General features: G+C 40.0%; 1 protein-coding gene across 1 annotated transcript in view; it reads left to right on the top strand.

Moving 5' to 3' along the window:
• The window catches only part of LOC126094762 (coatomer subunit beta), a 116,648-nt gene that overhangs the window by 39,815 nt on the left and 54,875 nt on the right, over positions 1-21,958 (top strand). Inside the window, exons 6-9 of the mRNA XM_049909313.1 lie at positions 9,217-9,354; positions 15,512-15,704; positions 19,850-19,998; positions 21,781-21,921. Of these exons, the coding sequence (XP_049765270.1) occupies positions 9,217-9,354; positions 15,512-15,704; positions 19,850-19,998; positions 21,781-21,921 (621 nt within the window). The remainder of the gene's footprint in view (positions 1-9,216; positions 9,355-15,511; positions 15,705-19,849; positions 19,999-21,780; positions 21,922-21,958) is intronic.

Genomic DNA, 21,958 nt, shown 5'->3' with positions numbered 1-21,958 from the left:
AAGATTTTACAAGAGATATGAGCATTTTGAAAAAGACTGTGATGACATTGATTTGCAGACAGGCACAATAAAAAAAAAGACTAAACACACAAGTTTTCAGCCAGAAGGCCTTCTTCGAAAATAGACAATACACACACACACACACACACACACACACACACACAAATTGTCTTTGGCTGCCGAGGCCATTGCGCACAGCTGCAGTTGCTCGTAGTCTGGTCTCGGCAGCCAAAGACAGTTGTCGTGTGTGTGTGTGTGTGTGTGTGTGTGTGTGTGTGTGTGTGTGTGTGTGTGTGTGTGTGTGAGAGAGAGAGAGAGAGAGAGAGAGAGAGAGAGAGAGAGAGAGAGAGGAGATAGAGGGAGAGCTGCATTTGCATGAATGTGTCTGTGTATGCTGTCTGTTACAGAAGAAGGCCTTCCGGCCAAAAGCTTACGTGTTCAGCAGTCTTTTTTATTGGTCTGTCTGCGATTCAATGCCTCTGCTGTATGGCGAGTAGCAATCTTTCCTTTTCATAATATTGTCATTATTCCACTTGGATTTTTCATTGTTTGATTTTGTGATGACATTGATGTTGATGAACGCCCTGGATGCCACTTCATGTCATCGACTAATTAAATCATGTAAGACGTGAAAGAAACGATCATGAACAACCATCAAATCTCAGTCATAGAATTTGGCTCATGCCATGACATTTCTTCTGATGTTGTGGTTATGAAATATGAGACAGCAAAACCTTTTTACGAAAACAGCAGAAAACGCAAGTTGTTGAGCGGATGCTAGACAAAATCAGCAATAATGCAGAACTACTGAAACATGTCATAACAGGTGATGCAGCTTGAGTTTACAGATATAACGTCGAAACTAAGGTACAATTGTCCCCGTGAAAGCATTCTGGATTGCTAAGATCGAAAAGCTGTAAAATACCATCAAATGTAAAGGTTAGACTCACTTTGTTCTTCGATTTTAATTGCATAATTTGCCACAAGTTCTTGCCACAATAAGGAGCAGTACTTTCAAACCTAATGATGATTTGTGTGAAGTAATCTGGAAAAAAGCTTGAATTAGTAGAAAAACAATTCATCACTTTTCCCGCATGATGATGTTCCTGCTCACACATTGTTGCATGTTCTTGAATTTTTGGTGAAAAATGCCACTGTAATGATGCCCCATCCTCCATATTCGCCAGATATGGCAACATGTGATTTTTGTCTTCCTAAAAAATAAAGGAAACTTCAAAGGGCCATCATTTTACAAGTATAGGTGAGTTGAAAAATGCATCACCTGAGAGCTAAATGTTGTTCCAAAGTTCATTCCCAATCATCGAAGTCTCTTGTTTTATTGAAGGATAGTCAAGGGTAAATGTAAAGTGACTAGAAATCCTCTGAAGGCTTTTAAGAAAAGGAGAAGTGTTGGACTGCCAAAGGTAGGCGTTATTACCATAAACAATAAAGGCGATGTCACTGGTACACTTGTCCATTGCAGTGAAAGTCAGAAAGAAAGTACTTCGCAGAGGAAGCTTGGTTCAGTTAGTGAAAAGTATGCATGTTTTATAGGCGAATTGGATGTGAATGAAATATTTGATATGTCCATTTTCAATGGAATTTTTGCAAACTTTGTAAGATGTATGCAGTGTAGTGATGTTGGTCTGGAACACACTATAAAAAATCACATAGGACTTGCCAGTGAAATGGAACTGAAGTGTGGTAAGCATTCGTACATGACACCTTTTGGAATATTGTGGCCGTAACTCCAAATGAAGAAAACGGCAGCAAAATCTATGAACACATTAGATTTGTTTATGCCTTGCATGCAGTTGGTAAGGGCGCTACTGCAAGTGCAGTTTTCTCTGATATTATGAATCTTCCAAATCCCCCAACCAAATTTACGAACTATAATAGGTCTATAAGGTGTAAAGTAGTTGATGTCTGTGTAGAATCTATGAAGAAAGCTGTAGAAGAGGCAGTAATAGAAAACAGTTGCATCAGAGACTCGACTGCAGCATTCGATGGTACCTGGCATGGACGGGGCCATGCACATACACCTCTTCACGGTGTATCATCTGCCATCAGTATGTATACAGGGAAAGTTTCAGAAGTAACAGTAATATCTAAATATTGTAGGTGTCCACAAAAAATAAAGGTACATATGAAAATAATTGCACAGCTAACTATAATAGCAGTAGTGGAGGAATGGAAGTGGCTGGTGTTGCTAATATATTTCAACATTCTGTTGCGTGTGATAAAGTGCAATATGTGAATTACCTCGGTGACAGTGATTCGAAAAGCTTCAAACATATTCAAGAACTGAAACCCTATGGTGATGATGATATAATGCAGAAATTTGAGTGTACTGGGCAAAAAATGAATGGGATCAAGACTTTGACAACGGAAAGCGTCATACAGAAAATGAAAACTCAGTGATGGTAGAGGGTTGGATGGGAAGGGAAGGCTAACTGACAGTGTAATTGACAAACTACAGAACTATTGTGGACTGGCTGTTATGCAAAACACACACAGTATCAATGAAATGGAGAATGCTGTTTGGGCTCTTTTTTTATATATATACTTTTCAACTGATGAAAGACCACATCATTACTTGTATCCAAAGGAGAAAACACTTGGTGTAAGTACAAGAAGGGTTTGTTAGGTGCTGAAATGTACACTTATAAACATAGTCTGCCTGATGTGGTAATGGAGGTGATGAAACCTGTTTGCAGAGACTTAGCAGCACCTGAACAGTTGAAAAAGTGTATTCATAGAAAAACTTAAAACACCAAAGAAAGTGTAAATAGTGTTACATGGTCAAGAATCCCCAAGACTGTTTGTTGGAATAGAAACTCTTCACTTTGGTGTGTATGATTCGGTTGCTACTTTCAATAATGGCAACGTTGTAAAATGCAAAGTATTTCAAAATATGGGAATGAAGATGTTCTAGACAAGGTATGTCTTTGGGCTGCTGACAGGGCTGTAAATAGCCTGGAAATACAAGCCGGAGTAAACAGGAGGAAGACAAAGAGAAAGGTGGAGGAGGGGTAGTTTGCAGAAGATTAAATAACCCATCCTGTGGACCTGGAATTCCCAAAAGTTTTATTTTTTCATACAAATTCATGTTTTCTCAGGATCTACTAAACCAATTTGCTTCAAATTTTCAGAAAATGATACACAGTCCCATCTGCTTAACTTAAGTCTTTTTCCAAAAACCTCTATATTGTTGAATTTGTAAAAAAAAAGGCACAAAAAGTAGTGAATTTTCATTACAATAGAAAAAAGTAATCTCTAGCAATTGAATTCAAATTTTTAAAAGTCCCTGTATTAAGTTGTAACCAATACTTCAATAAATAACCTGTAAAAATTTCAACTTCCTAGCTCGAATACTTTGAGAAAACATATAATTTATAAGTGCTATTTTAATGTAGACTTTCCAGGGCCTCATAATGCAGAGGGATGACCCTAAAATGTTCCCCTCCCTGGCTGGACCTTGGGAGGAATGGGCTAAGCAGCAAGCAGAGAAATACCACCCCCCCCCCCACCCCCCAATACTTAATTTGCTCAAGGGCTGATGGGAATTCCTTCTTGGTCACAAAGCCTTTATTCTTTGTAGAAACCATAGAGGACAAGTTTGGGGGAGTTGCAGCCAAATCCAAAATGAAGAGTGGGTCAGTTCTGATCAAAACAGCAACCCCTGCTCAGTCACAGGTCTGCTCACTTGTAACAAGGTGGGTGACATACCAGTGGCAGTCACTTCTCATAACAGTCTAAATAGGCTTCAGGGCATCATGTGCCACCAAAATCTGCTCTTACTATCTGATGATGAGTTATGCGCCAACTTGGAGCAATAGGGTGTACATTTTGTCCATCATGTACATAGACGGCCAAAGTGCTTTAGGATCACTTCCAGTGCTTTCATCTTGGCCTTTCAGGGTGATTCATTCCCTGAAAAGGTCAAGGTGATGGTTTACTGATGCGATGTTTGCTTCAAGTGCTTGAAATTCGGTCATCTGTCTTCAGGTTGCAGCACTAGCACCTTCTTTAGAGACTGTAGAAAAGCACTGCATGCAAGCTCTCCTTGTACCAATCCCACCATCTGCGTCAACTGCAGAAAGCACCATTCTCCCTGCTCACCAGATTGCACTGTTTTCCAGAAGGAGAAAAATATACAAGAATAAAAGACTCTGGACAAACTACATTACCAAGAAGCCAAGAAGTAGTACGAGTGGTTGCACCCAGCATGGAAAACGGTGTCATATGGTACAGCTATGATGACGTTGCCCACTTGGGTGATGCTGCTCCCACCCATTACACCTCCTACAGAGGGTGCTCAAGGCCACTCAGCCATGTCTGCCCCCCACCCCTACCTTCCCCTGGCAGTTGGAAACTCCCCTCTTGCTGCGTCCCCCACACCTACTTTGTGATCAATGGCTTCCTACCCACCAGGGACATTGTTCCCCACCTCCCACCTGTGGAAGAAATACCTTCCTGTGGCTTCTCTTGCCAGGAAGGAGTCACTCGGACACTTCCTTCCAAGGTTTCCACCAGTCTACAACCAGAAACCAGCCAGTGGCTGAAGGAGCCACAGGCTGCTTTTCAGAGGGCTTTGCAGTCATAATTTTTACCTGCAACTTATTCGGAGAAGTCCTTTCCTTCATTGAAATGCTCTTAAGGAGAGCTAAGACAAGGAGAAGTCCTCCAAGAAAGAGGAGGAGATTTCGGTGGCCCCACGCCAGCAGTTCCCACCTGTTCCACTCTTGTGGCTGAGGTGGAGATTCCAGCGGCTCCTGAGCCCCAGTTCGAACCGCACAACAGAACCCAGAACCTATGTATATTGATACCATAACCTCTCAACCAGTGGCAGCAGGTGACCCTAGGGCATAACCTGCCTCCTTGGTCCCTTCATGGCATCGCAGTACATTGACAACATTATTCTTCAGTGGAATTGTAGCGGTTTTTTCCACCACCTGGCTGAGCTATGACATCTTTTAAAATGCCTTCTGCATTGTGCTTCAGGAGACTTGGTTTCCAGCAGCTCGGACCTTGGTTCCCTCTGGATATCAGGGGTATTATAAGAATCATTCTACCTATGGTAAGGTGTCAGGCAGAGTTTTCACATACGTTTTGGACACACTATATAGCAAACTTGTGTCATTTAATACAGCTTTGGAGACTGGTTGTTTGGGTAAAGGCATTTTGGGATATGGCCATCTGCAATGTTTTCCTCCCTCCCAATGGTGAAGTGGTTCAGAACATATTGTTTGCATTGATTTCTCAGCTCTCACCACATTTCCTACTCTTGGGTGATTTCAATGCCCATAACCCTTTGTGGGGTAGAACCATGATCACTGACCGCAGGAAAGACCTTGAAAACTTACTGGCGCAACTTTCCCTTTGACTCTTGAGTCCTGTTACCCCCACACAATCCAGTGTGGTACTTGGAGCTTTCTTGGCCATTTACCTTTCAATTTGTAGCCCTTGTCTTCTCTAATCATTTACTGGAGAGTCCATGATGACCTGTGTGCTAGTGACCACTTCCTATGCCTCTCTCAGTGTCACCCACTTGGACGTCTGCCCAGATGGGCTCTCGACAGTTCTGAATGGGGTGCTTCTGGCTATGCTGTCACACTTATCTCCCAGCCCGGTGGAGATATCAGTAAGGCAGTCCAGAGTACAACTACAGCCACTCATTCGGCAGCTGATCTAATGATTCCCTGTTCCTCGGGTCTGCCATGGCGGAAAACATTACCTTGATGGTCATAAGAAATCGCAGAGGCCATTAGAGATCATCGGCGGGATCCTCAACACCATAAGCAGCACCCATTGATAGGGCACCTTATTGCCTTTAAGCATCTCTGTGCCCAGGTCTGTCACCCAATAAAACAGTGGAAGTGAGAATGGTGGGAACAGTATCTTTCAACAGTCAGACCATGTACCTCTCCTTTGCAGGTTTGAGCTAAGATCAGACATCTCTATGGATACAAAATTGTTAAGGCTTTCGTGGCCACTTGTTGACAAACTGCCTATTGGCTTCTGTCTCGGGTTCTTCGGCCGACGTTCATCATTAGATGAACGTCGGCCAAAGAACCCGAGACAGAAGCCAATAGGCAGTTTATCTCTATGGATACCAGGCACCTGCAGGTGTATCAGGTGTATCCTTGAATGGCACTGTCTACACTGACCGAGACACAACTGTTGAACATTTTGTTCCGCATTATGCTCAAGCCTCAGCGTCTGAGAATTATCAACCTGCCTTCCGCATTTTAAAAGAGCAGGTGGAGTGGAAGCTACATGCCACCTAGAGCCATGTAATGCTCCATCCAGTGAGTGGAAATTGGTCAGTGTCTTAGCCCATTGTCCTAATAGAGCTCCAGGGCCAGACCGCATCCACAACCAAATGATCAACCACTACTGGTCGATTGTCAGCGTCATATCCTTGCCATCTATAACCACATCTGGAGGAGTTCAAGTTCCCATCGCAGTGGTGAGAATGTGTCATTGTCCCAGTGCAGAAACTGGGTAAGCACCCTCTAGAGATGGACAGTTATTGCCCAATAAGTCTCACCAATGTTATCTGTAAGTTGCTCAAATGCATGGTGAGCTGGTGGATGTGTTGGCTTCTTGAGTCTTGGGGTCTTCTGGCTCCATCCCAGGTGGTTTTCACCAAGGCTGTTCCACTACTGATAATCTGGTTTATCTGGAGTCTGCCATCTGAACAGCTTTCTGCCCAGTGTCAGCACCTTATAGTTATTTTCTTGGACCTGCAAAAGGCTTATGACACCACATCCCTGCTACCTTACATGAGTGGGGTGGCTGGGTTCTGCTCCCGATTTTTATCCAGAACTGACTGTCACATTGTATGTTCAAGTTGTTACTTCCCAAAGTACCCCAATATCCACTGCATTGCTCTGTACTGAGTGTCCCTCTCTATCTAGTAGCCATCAATGGTCTAACAGCAGCTGTGGGGTCCTCTGGATCACCCTCCTTGTGTGCTGACGGCTTTTGCCTCCACTATTGCTGTGTCACTGAACTTCAATTGTAAGGCACCATACAAGAGGCACAGTCGTGGCCCCTCATCCGTGGCTTTCAGTTTTCAGCTGCCAAGATTCTCGTCATGCACTTCTGTCGACACTGTACTGTTCACCCACAACCAGAACTTGACCTCGATGGCCACCTACTCAATGTGCTGGAGACTTACTGCTTTTTAGGACTGGTCTTCAATTCTTGGTTGGCTGCACCTTAATACACTTCGGTGCCTGAGGAACACTAGCTGGGGCACAGATCGCACTACTCTTCTGCAGCTTTACAGAGCCCTTATACGATCCTGTCTTGATTATTGGAGTCTGGCATATGGTTCAGCATCACCCTCAGCAATGTGGATACTGGATCTGATACACCACTACGGGGCTCAGCATGCAACAGGAGCCTTTTAGATAGTACTGTGAACAGCTTACTAATGGAGGCTGGGGTCCCTCCATTTTGGGTCAGATGACAACAACAAATTTTTAATTATGCCACCCACATTTGCAGCTCCCCCAGGCATCCGAGCTAGTGTCTCCTCTTTCCAAACATGGAAATCCATATCCCATAAAGGCGGCCCAGATTGGGGACTAAGATTGCAATCCACATCCAGTCCCCCCCCCCCCTCCCCACTCCCCCTCTGAACTCCAGCTGTTTCCTCTTCCACCTGCCCACTCACATACACCTCCATGGTATCCTTCGGCCACAGCTTCAGCTTGACCTATCGAGAGGTCCAAAAGAATCGATTTCTCCCTAGGCCCTCCATCACTGGTTCTTGTCCACCCTTGGTGCATCCTGGAGTTTGGAAGTAGTCTATACTGATGGCTCGGTGGGCTTTGCTTATACTCACATGGTACATACTGAACTGCGATTTACTGGTAACCAGTTTGGTCACCCTATCAGGAGGTTCATTTCCCAGGATCCCAATGTGGACTGGGATCCAGATGAAGGAACACTGAGCATCCCCATTGTTCAAGGGCATACAGGGAATCCTGGACAGCAATGCTCAAGGGATGGCAAGGGTAATATTGGTTGAGAGCTTTCAAATTGCTCAAGATGTTGCTGCAGATGAGAAAGGACCCACCGGTGCAGGAACGAGTATGCCCAAGAGGATGAAGGGTGGCCACCAACTCTACAGTGAAAACACTACAGCCATCTGGCAAGGATATTGCGGAGACATGGCCAGTCTGGCATACAGTTTTAATCGACCAGGAAGTTTTGTATCAGCGCACACTCCGCTGCAGAGTGAAAATCTCATTCTCGAAATTTCCCCCAGTGGCTAAGCCATGTCTCCGCAATATCCTTTCTTTCAGGAGTGCTAGTTCTGCAAGATTCACAGTAAAGCTTCTGTAAAGAGGGTAGGAGACGAGGTACTGGCAGAAGTGAAGCTGTGAGGACGGGGCATGAGTCATGCTTGGGTAGCTCAGATGGTAGAGCACTTGCCCGCGAAAGGCAGAGGTCCCGAGATCGAGTCCCGGTCTGGCACACAGTTTTAATCTGGTGTAGATATATTTGCACCCTCAAGTTTACATTACTTTAGGAGATGCTTGGGCCAGTATGTCACAAGTATGTGAACTCAGAGCACACTGACATCAGAAGACACTCACAAGAACTGAACAACAGCTGTCGCATAACAATATTTGTTTTTAGTGGAGAGTGTATGTGTAGATTAAATGTGAATTAAAAAAAAAAAAAAAAAAGAAAAGAGCTTGAAGCTATTCCATTAAAAGTAATATGGATTTAGAACGAGACAGAAATTTCACATTTAAGCAGATACATTTACTAATTTGGTTTGAGAGAACGGAAAAGAAAATTCACGATTTCTAGAAGGCCAGTTCAGTAATAAAAGAGCATATAGTTGAATGGACTCCACATGTCAGAAGTTGGATTTCATACAAGGTGACGGCAATTTAAAAATTTTCTGAATCACTTGGGAGTTTCTGTAATGTACATTTTCCTAGTTAAAGTAAAGGTCATCGATAAGCAGCTAGAGCGAGAGAGATATACTAAGTTGTCTTTAGTTGTGAATGAATTAAAATGCATGAATTCAGTATCAAGAGTGCAGCTAAAATGGTTTCATTGTTTTGCATAACATTTGGCAACATGACTGGATTGGTTTTCACAAGAAATGTGCTATGTTTTGAAATATATTTTTACTGAATATGCAGTACGTACTTAGTGCTCACTTTCCTGTTCTCTGTTCCTTAGGTCTGTCACGCCAATCCCTCAGAGCGCTCCAGATTTATTCGGTGCATATATAACTTGCTGAATTCATCGAGCCCTGCTGTTCGATATGAAGCAGCTGGTACACTAGTAACACTGTCTAGTGCCCCAACTGCAATCAAGGTAACTGCAAGAATAAATACATTGCCTTTGTGACTTACTTGTTTCTGTCTGTGTTTTACACTACAGCTTAATATATTAGCACTTTTATTAATTTATGTGCAGACACTGCCAATGTTAGTGACCTTCCTTACCAGAAATAAAGGATATAAATTTGCAAAACTTTTTTTGTTGCTTGCTCCTTCATCTGTGATCAAAATCTCTGTATTTGTCATGTTGTCTCTCATCAGAAGACATGATTTTGCGACAGAGTGCTTAAGTTCTGAGGTACAGTATTATTTTCATCAAATGATCTATTGTTCAGCACCTCACAACTATCCCAACAAGAGTAGTACAGTCATTCCACTGCCATGTGAGCTCAAATAGATATTTTTCCAAATGCTTTTCTGGCACCTGCTTCATCAGTGACTTATTTCTCTTGTTAACAAATGGCCCATATGCTTAGTGATTTTATTTTATTTTACGCTGATTTCCAGTTCATGATATAATAATACAAACTGTGAACAAGATGTCTATACGATCTTGTTCTGAACAGATGATGACATTCCAGTCAATGGACAACCATGCCAACAATTATGTCAGGGCACCTATGAAACGAGGTAGTGTTTGCCGGGTAGCCCTTTATCCACAATCACTGTGTACACAATCACAGATGCTGCAGTATGACACATAGAAGATGCCTCCCAGACTCTGTGGTAGAGGGCCAGAGAAAGAAAGGAAGCAGGACAGTCATAAACTGATGTGGTCCTATGGCTGAGTGTGAATCATTCTGTGGCTTTTCGGATGTGGCAACAGTATATAGAGACCGAAAATATATCTTGAAGACCAGGACAGGGCCAACCACATGTGACTTCAGAAGAGAACCGTTATTGCCTGTAAGGGCACAACGGTACTGCTTAGTACTGCACACCAACTGGGATCTGACCTCACAGCATACACTGAACATGTTCTATAGAGGGAAACCATGTACAGAAGGCTTCAGCAGAGTAGCCTTTGTTGTCTGAGACCTGCTGATACTTCGTTACAGGAGCGAATGTCTACAGTGGAGTCATCAGCATGCCATCCAGGCAGTCGAACAGTAGGCCAATGTTTTCCTCACAGATGAGTTCTGATTTAGTCTGGAGAGGAAACAGTTACAGCAAAGTTAAAGCAATTTGAATCTATATGTCCGTAGATTGTTACCTGTGACAGACACATAATGTACTGTATGCTATTATAAGCATGTATTTAAAGATTGAAATTGTAAGAAACCAAATCCAGAACAGTGTGCCGAGGCATCAAAAGCATTTGCTTAGTGCAGTGAAACCCAGGAAAAGGGCGAAAGGAAGTGTGTATCACATTTTGAACATAAAATAATTAGAAATGCAGGGTGTATACAATCCGGGAAAAACCTGGGAATTTTTTCATCCGGTAAAAAACCTGGGAATATTTTAGAATTCTGGGAATTTTTATTGTTTTCGGTTAAATTTTCGTAATTTTGACTGGTAAGAACCAATACTCTAACGAAGAATATTACTGTGTCCCGCTACTGCAGAATAATACTTTGGCAATAAAACATGAATGAATGAAAAAACGAAAATAAAACTTAAACTGCAAAGTATATGCGCCATGTACAACAGCAAAACAAAGTGGTCATACAAGCGTCTGCCAACAACAAAACATGTCAAAGGCTTTAGGAAGAATATGCAATGAATCGTAACAACAAATTGCCTCCGATGAACGTGACGTCACAACTTTTTACATTAGATTCGTTTTAGCAGTTACAAGAAGAATCATGCGCATGCGCGGTTGAGTAGTACCGTCTCCTGCTTCTGGCTACAGAAATGTGGCAGTTGGCTGTGTAAGCAGCCGCAGGTTCGAATGTCTTGTTTCTTTTATGACCTAATGTAAGATCTTTTAATGTTTTACATGTACGAACATACGGCGCCCTTCGACGTCGTAGATGCGCAAGCACGGTGATGCCCGTCATCTGGCGCTCTCTGGCAACTGCAGAAACGAACCTATTTCTAACAGATCGCGGGAAAATATTCCGAAAGGTGGTTTGAAAAGTGTTACTATCAAAGAAAATTTCCTTTTACGCAAGTTGAACTACGTATGAGAATGTATGTTGAATTTGTTAAATCGAAGAGCGTTTGACTCTCATTTAAAAATAAACTCTTTGATGGCGAGCCATTTAGATGAATTTCGAGCCCAGAAGAACAGACATTTATGTCATTATTAAAAATTTTAATGACACATTTGTGTGATGTATCTTAAATTGTAATACTTGCATAAAAGACTAACGTTATATGTGAAAGCTTAGCTTCTCTTCCAGCGTATTAATCTTATAGACCAATATTATAAGTGAAAGCTTTACTTTTCTTGTAGCAACACTGTGTATATTTATTTAAACCATTAACTTCTTCTGTATGCGTGTTCGCGCTACTTAACAGTGATGTTGCTATTGGCTGACTTCATCACGTGTCGTAAGCTCTCAATACCTGGTATCATCGGCTGGTGAAAATCGCGTGACATGAGCTATGACTGGCTTACAAAAGCACATCGCAATCTCAATTTCAATGCTTCGGAAAGTAACATGCACTGTTTGGTGGAATTCGAATTTATACTTTCGTGATACGAAAATATGCAGCCTACATGTTACTGCACATCAAAGATCTTTCCAAAACGTTTTTTTTTCCCCTGTGTTTCGTTTTCTAAAGCGCCGGTAATTCTACACCCGTGTATAAAACCATAACCGTTCTAAGGATGGATAAGTTATACAGTTTCGAGAGAAAATGTACTGTCAGTTAACAGGGAAAAAGTATGTTTTCACCCAGGAGAAAATGTATCTTTAACCAGGAAATCCAGGAGAAATCTGGGAATTTTTTTTCTTTGTCCGCGTATACACCCTGAAATGTAACTCTGCATTATGGTGCATCATTATAAATAAACTTTTGACTACATAACTACTGATATGTGACAAGTGATGTTTAGCTAGAAAGCAACATTTATGACTGATGATAGCTTACACTCAGTCTGAATAGTTATTGTGGTACATAGCTTGCTTGCCTAATGAAACACAGACATACTTTATTTGTTTATTTTTATAATCAGTTTATTATTTAGCATCATGGGCCTAAGTTAAAATATCCAAACACAGTCTAAAATATAACATTCTCAATATTTAAAATGTGAACAGAGATAGTTTGGTACACAAAAATGGGCGACAGGGTGTAAAACTCACATGGCGGTAAAATTATTATATGTAATAAAATGTTTTATTCTCGTGTCATGGTCTGAGAAAGTCTTACTGCTTGTGGCTAAAATGGGTGCAGTGATAGGTTGATTGAAAACTAAAGCAAGCTAAAACATAAGATTGTCAATAAATTAAAAAATTGTAAAATCTTAAAAAAATAAACAAAAGATGTTTGCTGTAGCAAGCAAAAGTGGCCAAGTGTAACTCTCACATAATGATATAATACCCAACAAAACTATGCGAAATTAATATTGAATCATGATGTGAGGTAGTGTAACATAAAATATACTACCAGTGGCGAACAAAAAAAAGGGGGGGGGGGGGTGCACTCGGTCATCTTATAGTGGCAAGACCAAGGGTAAAAACAAGTGATGATATTAAATATTAAAAATTAGAAGATATGCTATTTAACTTATTAACGTAGGACTGTTTATAGCATAAAAAGCACATAGAGCATAATGGACATCTGAAAACTATGTTAAATGTCAGCATCCTTAAAAAATGGGAAGGTTGAGATAGTAAGACCAACATAGATTTATAAAGATGTCAAATATAAGATGTATGTGAATCAAATAATGATGTACGATCTGGTGGAGCTGTATTTGTAATTATTTTACATCCAAAATGTAATAAAGATTCCCTCCCTTTTCTGGATTTCGCCACACTCTGCTGACGCATTTGATGCCTTGGCACACTGCTCATTCTGGATTCAGTATTTTACAATTCTGATCTTAATATGTTTATAACAACATACAATACGTTATGTCAGGATAATTGTACAACACATTGACACCTGTAAGTACAATTTTAGGCTGTCTGTTGTAAAATACTGTTTTTTATGTAAGTAAGCCAAACTTATACTTGTTGTATCTTTGATCTGTAAGGTCAAAATTGGCCAGTCTTGCAAGATATAATAAATTGAATATTTGTCAAAAACAGCTGAAGTGGAAAAAAATTCAAAGTGTTCTTTAACAAATATACAGCTGTGGTATCCCCCATCAAGAAAATGATTGAAATAATACTTGTTTTAGCAGCAGGCTATACATTTTATTTTTGATCTAAATAGTTCATTGTATTGTACACACATCTAGACAATGTTAAGTTCGTAGTGGAAATAATCTCAAGGCTGTGGCTAAGCCATTCATTCTCCATGGAATGTTAGCGTAGCAAGGTATTTAGGTAGGGCATTTTCTGCAGAAAAGCAAAGGTCCTGCATTTATTTCACTGTCTGGTAAACTGTTTTAATCAGTGAAGTAAATGAGAACTTCACAGCCTTGTAAAATTACATGTTAGCGTATGCATCATAGGTGTGAAAACTAGGCAGTATAACACCAACATTTTATTCCTGAAGTATGGAACTGAACATTGTGCGAGAATATATTCCATCATTTCAATGTATTGTATTTGGGGTACAATACCTTAGTCACATACTCCAAAGACTATTTGTAGTCTTATCCCTATAGCACTCAAGTAGCATGTGTTTGGCCACAGTGAAATTTTGTGTATAAATGTCATAACCTCTACAGCAAGGAAAGTGTGCTCTGTATATATAAAGTTTGGCAAGAACACACGCGACATAATTTTATCTATATTAGACTGTCAAGAGCAACATCTGTAACAAGGAACAGTGTGTAGATGTCCATGTCGTCCTCATTTTTTTTTATTTTTATTCTGTAGTTCTAGTTCACGGAAATGACAATCTAAGCCTGCAGCACATCGCAGTGACAAGACACAATAGTAGACTGCACACAAACTGTAACTGATACAATTAACTGAGCAATTTTTACCACCTTTCGAACGTATTTAGTTTTTTTTACTCACTGACATAATTAGAATGTATTACAACACGGAGCTTCATCAAACTTTGTGGAGATGTTAACACATTATGAGTGTTAAATTACGTAACTTTCATTTCAATTGAAACTAGTGTCCATCATCATCAGTATGATTCGTCCTCATCACAGACACACATACTGTCTTACATTTATTGTGACATGGAAGCAAGCATCCTCTGAATGTTACTTTGAGGTATTTATTGCTCTTTCTGGAACACATACTGTGTCAGTTTATTAAGATTGCTGGTATGTAAGTAAACATCTTCCCATCATTTCCCAGACATGCTCTCTGGGTGACAAATCAGGGCACTGGACAGGCCAGTTAACGATCTGTACATACCTCAAAATATTTGTTGCCTGAACTGCACAGTGGGTTCTTGGCATCATCGTTCTGAAACATGTCATTTCGTACTCTGGTCAAGAAGAGTATGACAGTATGGGTAAACATTCTTGGCACTTAGTGACAAGCACTCAGCCTTCCTTCAGTAATTACAAGATCAATCATATTGTCTCATCCAACAGGTCAGTTCAGCCTTCCTTCAGTAATTAGCAAATCAGTCACATTGTCATAGCCAATAGTTTTCCATGCCATGCTTCCAGTAGTCGGAGAGGTACTGGTCTCTAGAGTTGCAGCTTTGTGTCATTCACCTGACCATCAATGGACACACTGGCATTGTTCTGACTGCACTCAATACCGTGTAGGCCTCTCTTGGCAATTGTATGGTATCAGAAGTAAATGACACACGGCAGCTCGAGATCTCCAGTACTTTGTTCCCAACTGTTTGTGATGGCACACTGCCTGTAAGCTCTACCAGGTAGCAATTGTTGTCATAAATGAATCATCCAATACCCATTTAAAGTACAACAAAAACAAGTACCTACTTGTCCTTTCTGCACAATTGCTAGTGCAATACACTGATCAGGAGTTATATATTCACCTGTTTCAAGAGTACACTGCATGGTATTTTGTTTATGACTACTTTTCATATGGCTACTTTGCATACTGGAAGGAATAAATTGGACATTATGATACTCGGAATTTATATACTGCATTTAAAAATAATGATTTCTTAAAACTTGATGTTTACAGGCTGCTGCATCTTGCTACATTGAATTGATAGTGAAAGAAAGTGACAATAATGTGAAGCTAATTGTATTGGATCGTCTCATAGCTCTGAAGGAGCACCCAACACATGAAAGAGTGCTTCAGGATCTTGTGATGGACATACTACGTGTTCTCTCAAGTCCAGATCTTGAAGTTCGTAAGAAGACACTTAACTTAGGTTGGTATTTACAGCTGCATCTGATGCTGATTTAATAATTTTCTTTTCTGTCCCAGATTCACTCCTTTTACGCTCGAAGATGATACTGTGGGGTAGAATAATTTGTGAATTAACCAGTGTTGTATCATCTGCATAGCAAATAAATGATTGAGGCCTTACATAAAGTAAAGTTCTGCGACATAGTTGCAGCTCGGTACTTAAGGAGAAATGTCAGTGCTGCCAGTAGACACAAAGAAAAGTATACACACTATTCTACCCTTTGTAACTATTGGGTCTTTTCTCGGATAGGAGAGAGGGATGCACCTGTTGTGAGGACAAGGGTAGACAAAGATGAAAGCGTGGTGGGGCCTATCAGAGAGAGTAGCCCCCTGCCCCTCCTTTTATCTTTGTCACCTCTCTTCCTCCCAAATGATGAGCCATTCATCATTCTGAGGTCTGAGTGACTTGCCCTTGGTTTTTAACCTTCCCTGATCCATCCTCCTCTCATCCCTGAGGGAAGAACTACTAGTTCCGAAAGCTACAATAGTGTGTGTGCTTTTGTGTGTGTCTGTCATTCAGTATGGACATTTGTCCTAAAGGTATTTGCCAGCTCTTCCATCTCATAATGTTATAGTTTCCTTGAGAATTATTGTTTTTATATAACTAACTGGGCAAATCATTGACAGCAAAAATGAAAAAAAAATTATGCCAGGACTGAGCCCTGCTGTACCCTTGTCTGTACTGCCCTCACAGCAGAGTGCCTCATTTTTAACTGATATAAATTGTTCACTGTTACTTGAATGTGAATCAGTTACAGTTAATGAGGAGTTACTTAGCCTATGGTAGTAAAGCTATACCAAAAACGACGCTGTCACAGACCACATTAATCACACAATACTTGAGACACCGTGCTTTTGTTTTCAAATGCAGTCACTGTTTAATTAACAGTTTCAAGGATAGTGCTGATAGTATTCTTCCTCTATTGGAAACCATACTGACTGCTGGAGAGAAGAGCTTGCTTTCCAGGGTAGTTGTACAGTTGATGGTGCAAACGGGAGTCAAAATTTTAGAGAATAGTGAGATAATAGAATCAAGTCAGTAGTTTTGTGGGAGGTGCTGTCTCAGTTTTATATACTTGTTTGAACTCAGAAGTTTTTAGTGACTTATGGAAAATTCTAAGCACTTATTAAATGACAGTATTTGTTATAAAAGTCAGATGTATTTTTTGTGATTATAGATATGACATTCCATACTTTGGAGTAAAGAACATGGAAACAACTTTTATCGCATCTATGGGTATGATAATGGTCTAGTAGAAACCATACTTCCCAGGCAACTCTGCACCAAGCAAGACAGCTGCATGTGTGTGTGTTGTGTTGAGTTTGAACCTCAGTTCAGTTACTGAGTTCAGAAAGTAGTCACTGAAATCGTATGGGTTAAGTGTTGTGTCTTTATGCAGTATGTGGTGGGGGTGGGTGGATGGGGGGGGGGGGCACACACATATGCATGCCTGCACTTGCTTAATGAAATCCGATGCTGCTCTGCAGTTGTTCGGAGCACTTTCAGTATACTGTTCACAAGCTGCTCTTATAGACAGAGTAAGTCCGTCTTTGTAGTGTTTGTTACACTTCAGGTAGGCCCTCTACATGATGTTATTCCACTTGACCCCCACCCTCAGAAAAGCTTTTACAAATTTTAAATATGGTGAGCTTCTCCTCCCTAATGTGAGGGATACCATAAGAATGGCATTTCACTTTCTTCTTTTAATTGGACCAAACAAGGTGGTGTAGTGGTTAACACACGGGGCTCATATTGGGAGGACAACAAGTCAAATCTCCATCCAGCCTTCCAGATTTAAATTTTCTGCGATTTCCCAAAATTGCTAAAGACAGATACTAGAATGGTTCCTTTGAAAGGTCATTGCCAGTTTTCTTGCCCATCCTTCCCTAATAAGAGCTTGCGCTCCATCTCTAAAGACTTCATTGTCGACGGCATTTTAAACACTAACTTTCCTTTCTTCCTTCCTTCTTTTAATTGGATATTTGGGGCAGGTGTTCTTTAAAGTGTTGAAAAAGAAGAACATAAATTAATAAATGTTTACAATAAATAATAAAATACAATTTACGCAGTACTCTTGTAATTTTGAATTTCATACGTGTGGCTGAAGTAGAGAGGATATCATATGTAGACTGTCAATGGGATGAAAAGTGTTTTTGGAGAAGAGAAATTTGTTAACATCAAATATAGCTTTAAGTGTTAGGATGTCTGTCCTGAAGGTATTTGCCTGGAGTGTAGCCATGTGTGTAACTGAGACATGGCAGTAAACAATTTAGTCAAGAAGAGAATAGAGGCTTTTGCGATGATGCTACGGAAGAATACTGAAGATTGGGTGGTACTGAATTGAAATGGAGAGACGAGAATTTTGTGTTACAGCTTGGCTAAAGGAAGGGATTGGTTGATAGGACACATTCTGGGACATCAATAGATCACCAATTTAGTATTGGAGGGAATTTTTGAGGGAGGGGGGGAGGAAGGTAAAAATCATAGAGGGAGATTAAGAGATGAATGCATTAAGCAGATTCAGAAGGATGTAGGTTGCATTCGTTATTCAGAGAGCAGTCTTCGGACTGAAGATCACAGTAGAATTGTCACTTTAGAGGAGGAAAGACTATAGACGAAAAATACTGTCTTTTTGTGAAATTTAAATACAATAGACTCTTACTAATCTGGCCATTCCTAGCACATATGGGTGTCGCATTAGCGGACGTGGCAGATTATTTAGTGTGTCTAAAATTTAATGTTAACACATACGGATTATTCTTTATGAAATCCAAAGACACATTTGTAGAAAACTTAGTCCTTGAGTGTGTTTCTATAGAGTAATATCACTCACTATGAAATCTCCCAAATTTTTAGTTGACTCAAAGATGATATGTGGCAGCAGCATACTGTATCACACAACTACTTTACAAGCATTACAACAGTACTGCCTGTTACTGGTTGTTGGATAATATACTGCAAGAAGATATTTGCAGTTTCAGCACCATCTGCATGAGATATCGTCATTGTCTCTCCTCCTACATCCTTTTCTTCATCACTTTCCGTCATAACTTTCCTGTATGCTTTTGATTATCTCTTCATTATGTTAGTGTTTTGTCATAAATAGTTTCTTGCCCAGCACTATACTCAGCAGCAACGGCTTTCTATAACGAACTTCAGTTCAACTTATCTCTAACTTGGAGTTTCCACTTGAGGTCTAAAATAATGAGATTCCTTTAGATGATGTGAGACTGAACTGTACAGGCCACAATTTCACACAATAATTCATTATTGTATGCATCATTTCTGCTTGAGCAACTTCAGGCTGGATGTGGATGGGATTACTGAGAGTCTGGACAACGGACTGATGGATTAGCTAGAGTTTAGTGCAATAAATATGTCTTCAGTATGACCCAGGGGCCACCTTACCTACCACATGTTAATATTGTCCTTTGTCTAACCTTTAACGTATACAGTACATTTCTCAGTACTAATCTGCATGTCTATCTCTAAATGAGAATGTCATTCACAACAGATTGAAAGAACTAGTAGATCATGGTCAACAAGACATACACCTCCCACATTACTTAGTTTTTACACATCTCTTGAAAAGTTAAAAATAATAATGTTTTCTAGAGAAGCGTTACTATGAGCTGGGCAGTAGTTCATTCAATACAATTTTAAAGATCTTACAGATTCAAAAATATCTTTTGCGATATGTTGGTTCTCGTTTGCTTATTTCTGTTAAAGTCACCACATATGATATTTGTTTTGTGTTTTAGAATGCAAACTTTAAATTTGAAGATTGACGTTTCGCATTCATTGTTGACAAATTATATGCTGTGAAACTCTTATATTCATAATCATTGATAATGCATAGTTAATGAATATATTTCGTGTGCATGTGGGACTTATATTGCAGTTTCTCTAGACTTTTAGTTAAGAGAAAGGGGGAAACGTTACAGGTTGAGAAAATGCATGCTTTCCTAAAACTTCTTGAGAATTCTGATAATACCGTAATTATCAGAATGTAGATATGTTTATCAAGCAACTCACCATTATAAGTTGTCACTATGCATTTAATTTAATTGCATGTGTATGTCCTTGACTGATTTTCAAATTTGCAGCAATGGACCTTGTTTCGTCTCGCAACATTGAGGAAATGGTGCTTGTGTTGAAAAAAGAAGTAGCTAAAACTCATAATGTGGTGGAGCATGAGGACACGGGAAAATACAGACAGCTTCTCGTTCGCACACTTCATTCCTGCTGCATCAAGGTATGCAACACAGGTGTCTACTCATAAGAGATTGGTTGATGAGTGGAAACAACTGAAAATGTTAAAATGTTAATTTCAGTGGAATTCTTCAAAAGCAGAAACAAACTGAGAAAAGGAAGACAAGGAGGTTTAATTAGTTTGTGAACTGAACTGATATGAAGAGTGGTTAATATTATGTGATTCTAAAGAAATATTTTTGGTATCCCCCCTCCCCGCTCCCCCACTGCTGCAGAATAGAACATGTTTCCTTTTGAAGATTTGCACTGAAATTAACATTATTAGCTAATGTATAAAGAGCTTGCATGAACCTTTTTTCTAAAAATTACAGTAGATTATTAAGTTTGAACTAAGAGATTATTGAAAAAGCAAACAAATAAAATTTTAAACACTCAGTTTTGATTAACATTATTTACAGCAAATGCTTGAAGTTCCTGCCTCCAACAGCACATAGCAGTAAGTGCAGCAGGTAATGCCAGCCACAGTAACACAGCAGGAGCGTAGTCAGATGAAACCGGGCTGCCAGAAATGCTCCAACCTTCTGTACACCCGTCGCTCATTGGCTATCGTTTTATGTTCATAGCCGTAGTATGGTGCATTTCACACTTATGATTATCTGGAAAGTTTTGATTGATTCCCCATCCCCTGCTGCTCTAACATTATCATTTTGTTTTTTCCCCTGTGTAGGATTTCAAAAATATTCATGACTTTAAATTTAATGATTTCGTAGTACAGCGGGAAACAGTCAGAGCTATGTTGGAGGCATTGAAATCCCATTCTGCAGGATGGTACTTCAAATTTTACTGTGGCATTCAGATTTAGATTTTCCATGATTTCCTTCAATTCGAGGGTGGTTCCTTTGAAAAGGACAGAGCCAGTTTTCATCCCCAGTCAGAGCATGTGCTGCATGTCTGATGAACTTGCCATCCTTTGTCCTCAAGCCAGAGTCCACAACTTTATTTTCATACATGAAATGTCAGTCTCACTTCAGCTGTTGTAGGTGTTTTGACAATGTCAATACAAATTGACCAGTGCTAATTAGTACTGACAATACAAGAAACCAAGGAGCAGTTTGCTTTTCCTATTTATATTATGTGCGCCATTGGCTGTCGTAGCGACTGTGTTGGTACCATGGAAGAACGTGGTGTCTGTGGATTCTCTTACGTGCAATCTGTGTCTTCAATTGGAAAGGACATTATATTGTTCCATTTGCCCAGCCACTTAAAAACTATAATTATTACAAAATAATACATTTCACAGATGGAAATGTTAAATGCTCAGTATGACTACTAATTTTAGATGAAAAATCCATCTTGGATGAATAGTTCATGTCATTTGTGTAATTTAATTGCAGGAATGTACAGATACCTTACCAGGTCAGTGTATTATTGTTTGCTTCTTCACGATAACTTGATTTCCTGTGGCATTAGTAAATTATTACCGTCATAATTCTCTGAGTATTATTGGCTTGTGGTTTTATTGTTCTATTTAATTGCCCCTCTATTCTTGATAACATCTATTCCTTGTAACCTCTTTACTCAGTCTCATATTTTTCCTGTCAAAATAACATGTCTTACCAATATACCTGGGTATTTGATCACTTTCTTCATATCCCTCACTTCAAATTGAAAGTTTGTTGATATATGCATGTCCCTGGGTACTATAGATCCAAGATATTTGTAGACTAATGTTACACCAAAAGGCTTGTGACCTACTTAACTCTGTGCAGTATATTGATGTCTCCAGTGTGAATGAGAAATATGCATTTAAATATTTCTCATTTAGTTTCCAGATGTAGCAGCTACTGTCATCCCAGTTTTGATTGAATTCTTGTCAGACACTAATGAACTTGCTGCCTCTGATGTTCTCGTGTTTGTGAGGGAAGCTATACAGAAGTTTGAAGGACTTCGGCCATTGATCATTGAGGTAAAATGAAAAATCATTTACCTTCAGTACTATTTCC

Source organism: Schistocerca cancellata, chromosome 8 (genome assembly GCF_023864275.1).
Source record: "Schistocerca cancellata isolate TAMUIC-IGC-003103 chromosome 8, iqSchCanc2.1, whole genome shotgun sequence".
NCBI classification, from domain to species: domain Eukaryota; kingdom Metazoa; phylum Arthropoda; class Insecta; order Orthoptera; family Acrididae; genus Schistocerca; species Schistocerca cancellata.
Note: the sequence above shows the minus strand (reverse complement) of the source record. Positions and strands in the feature narration are given on the sequence as shown.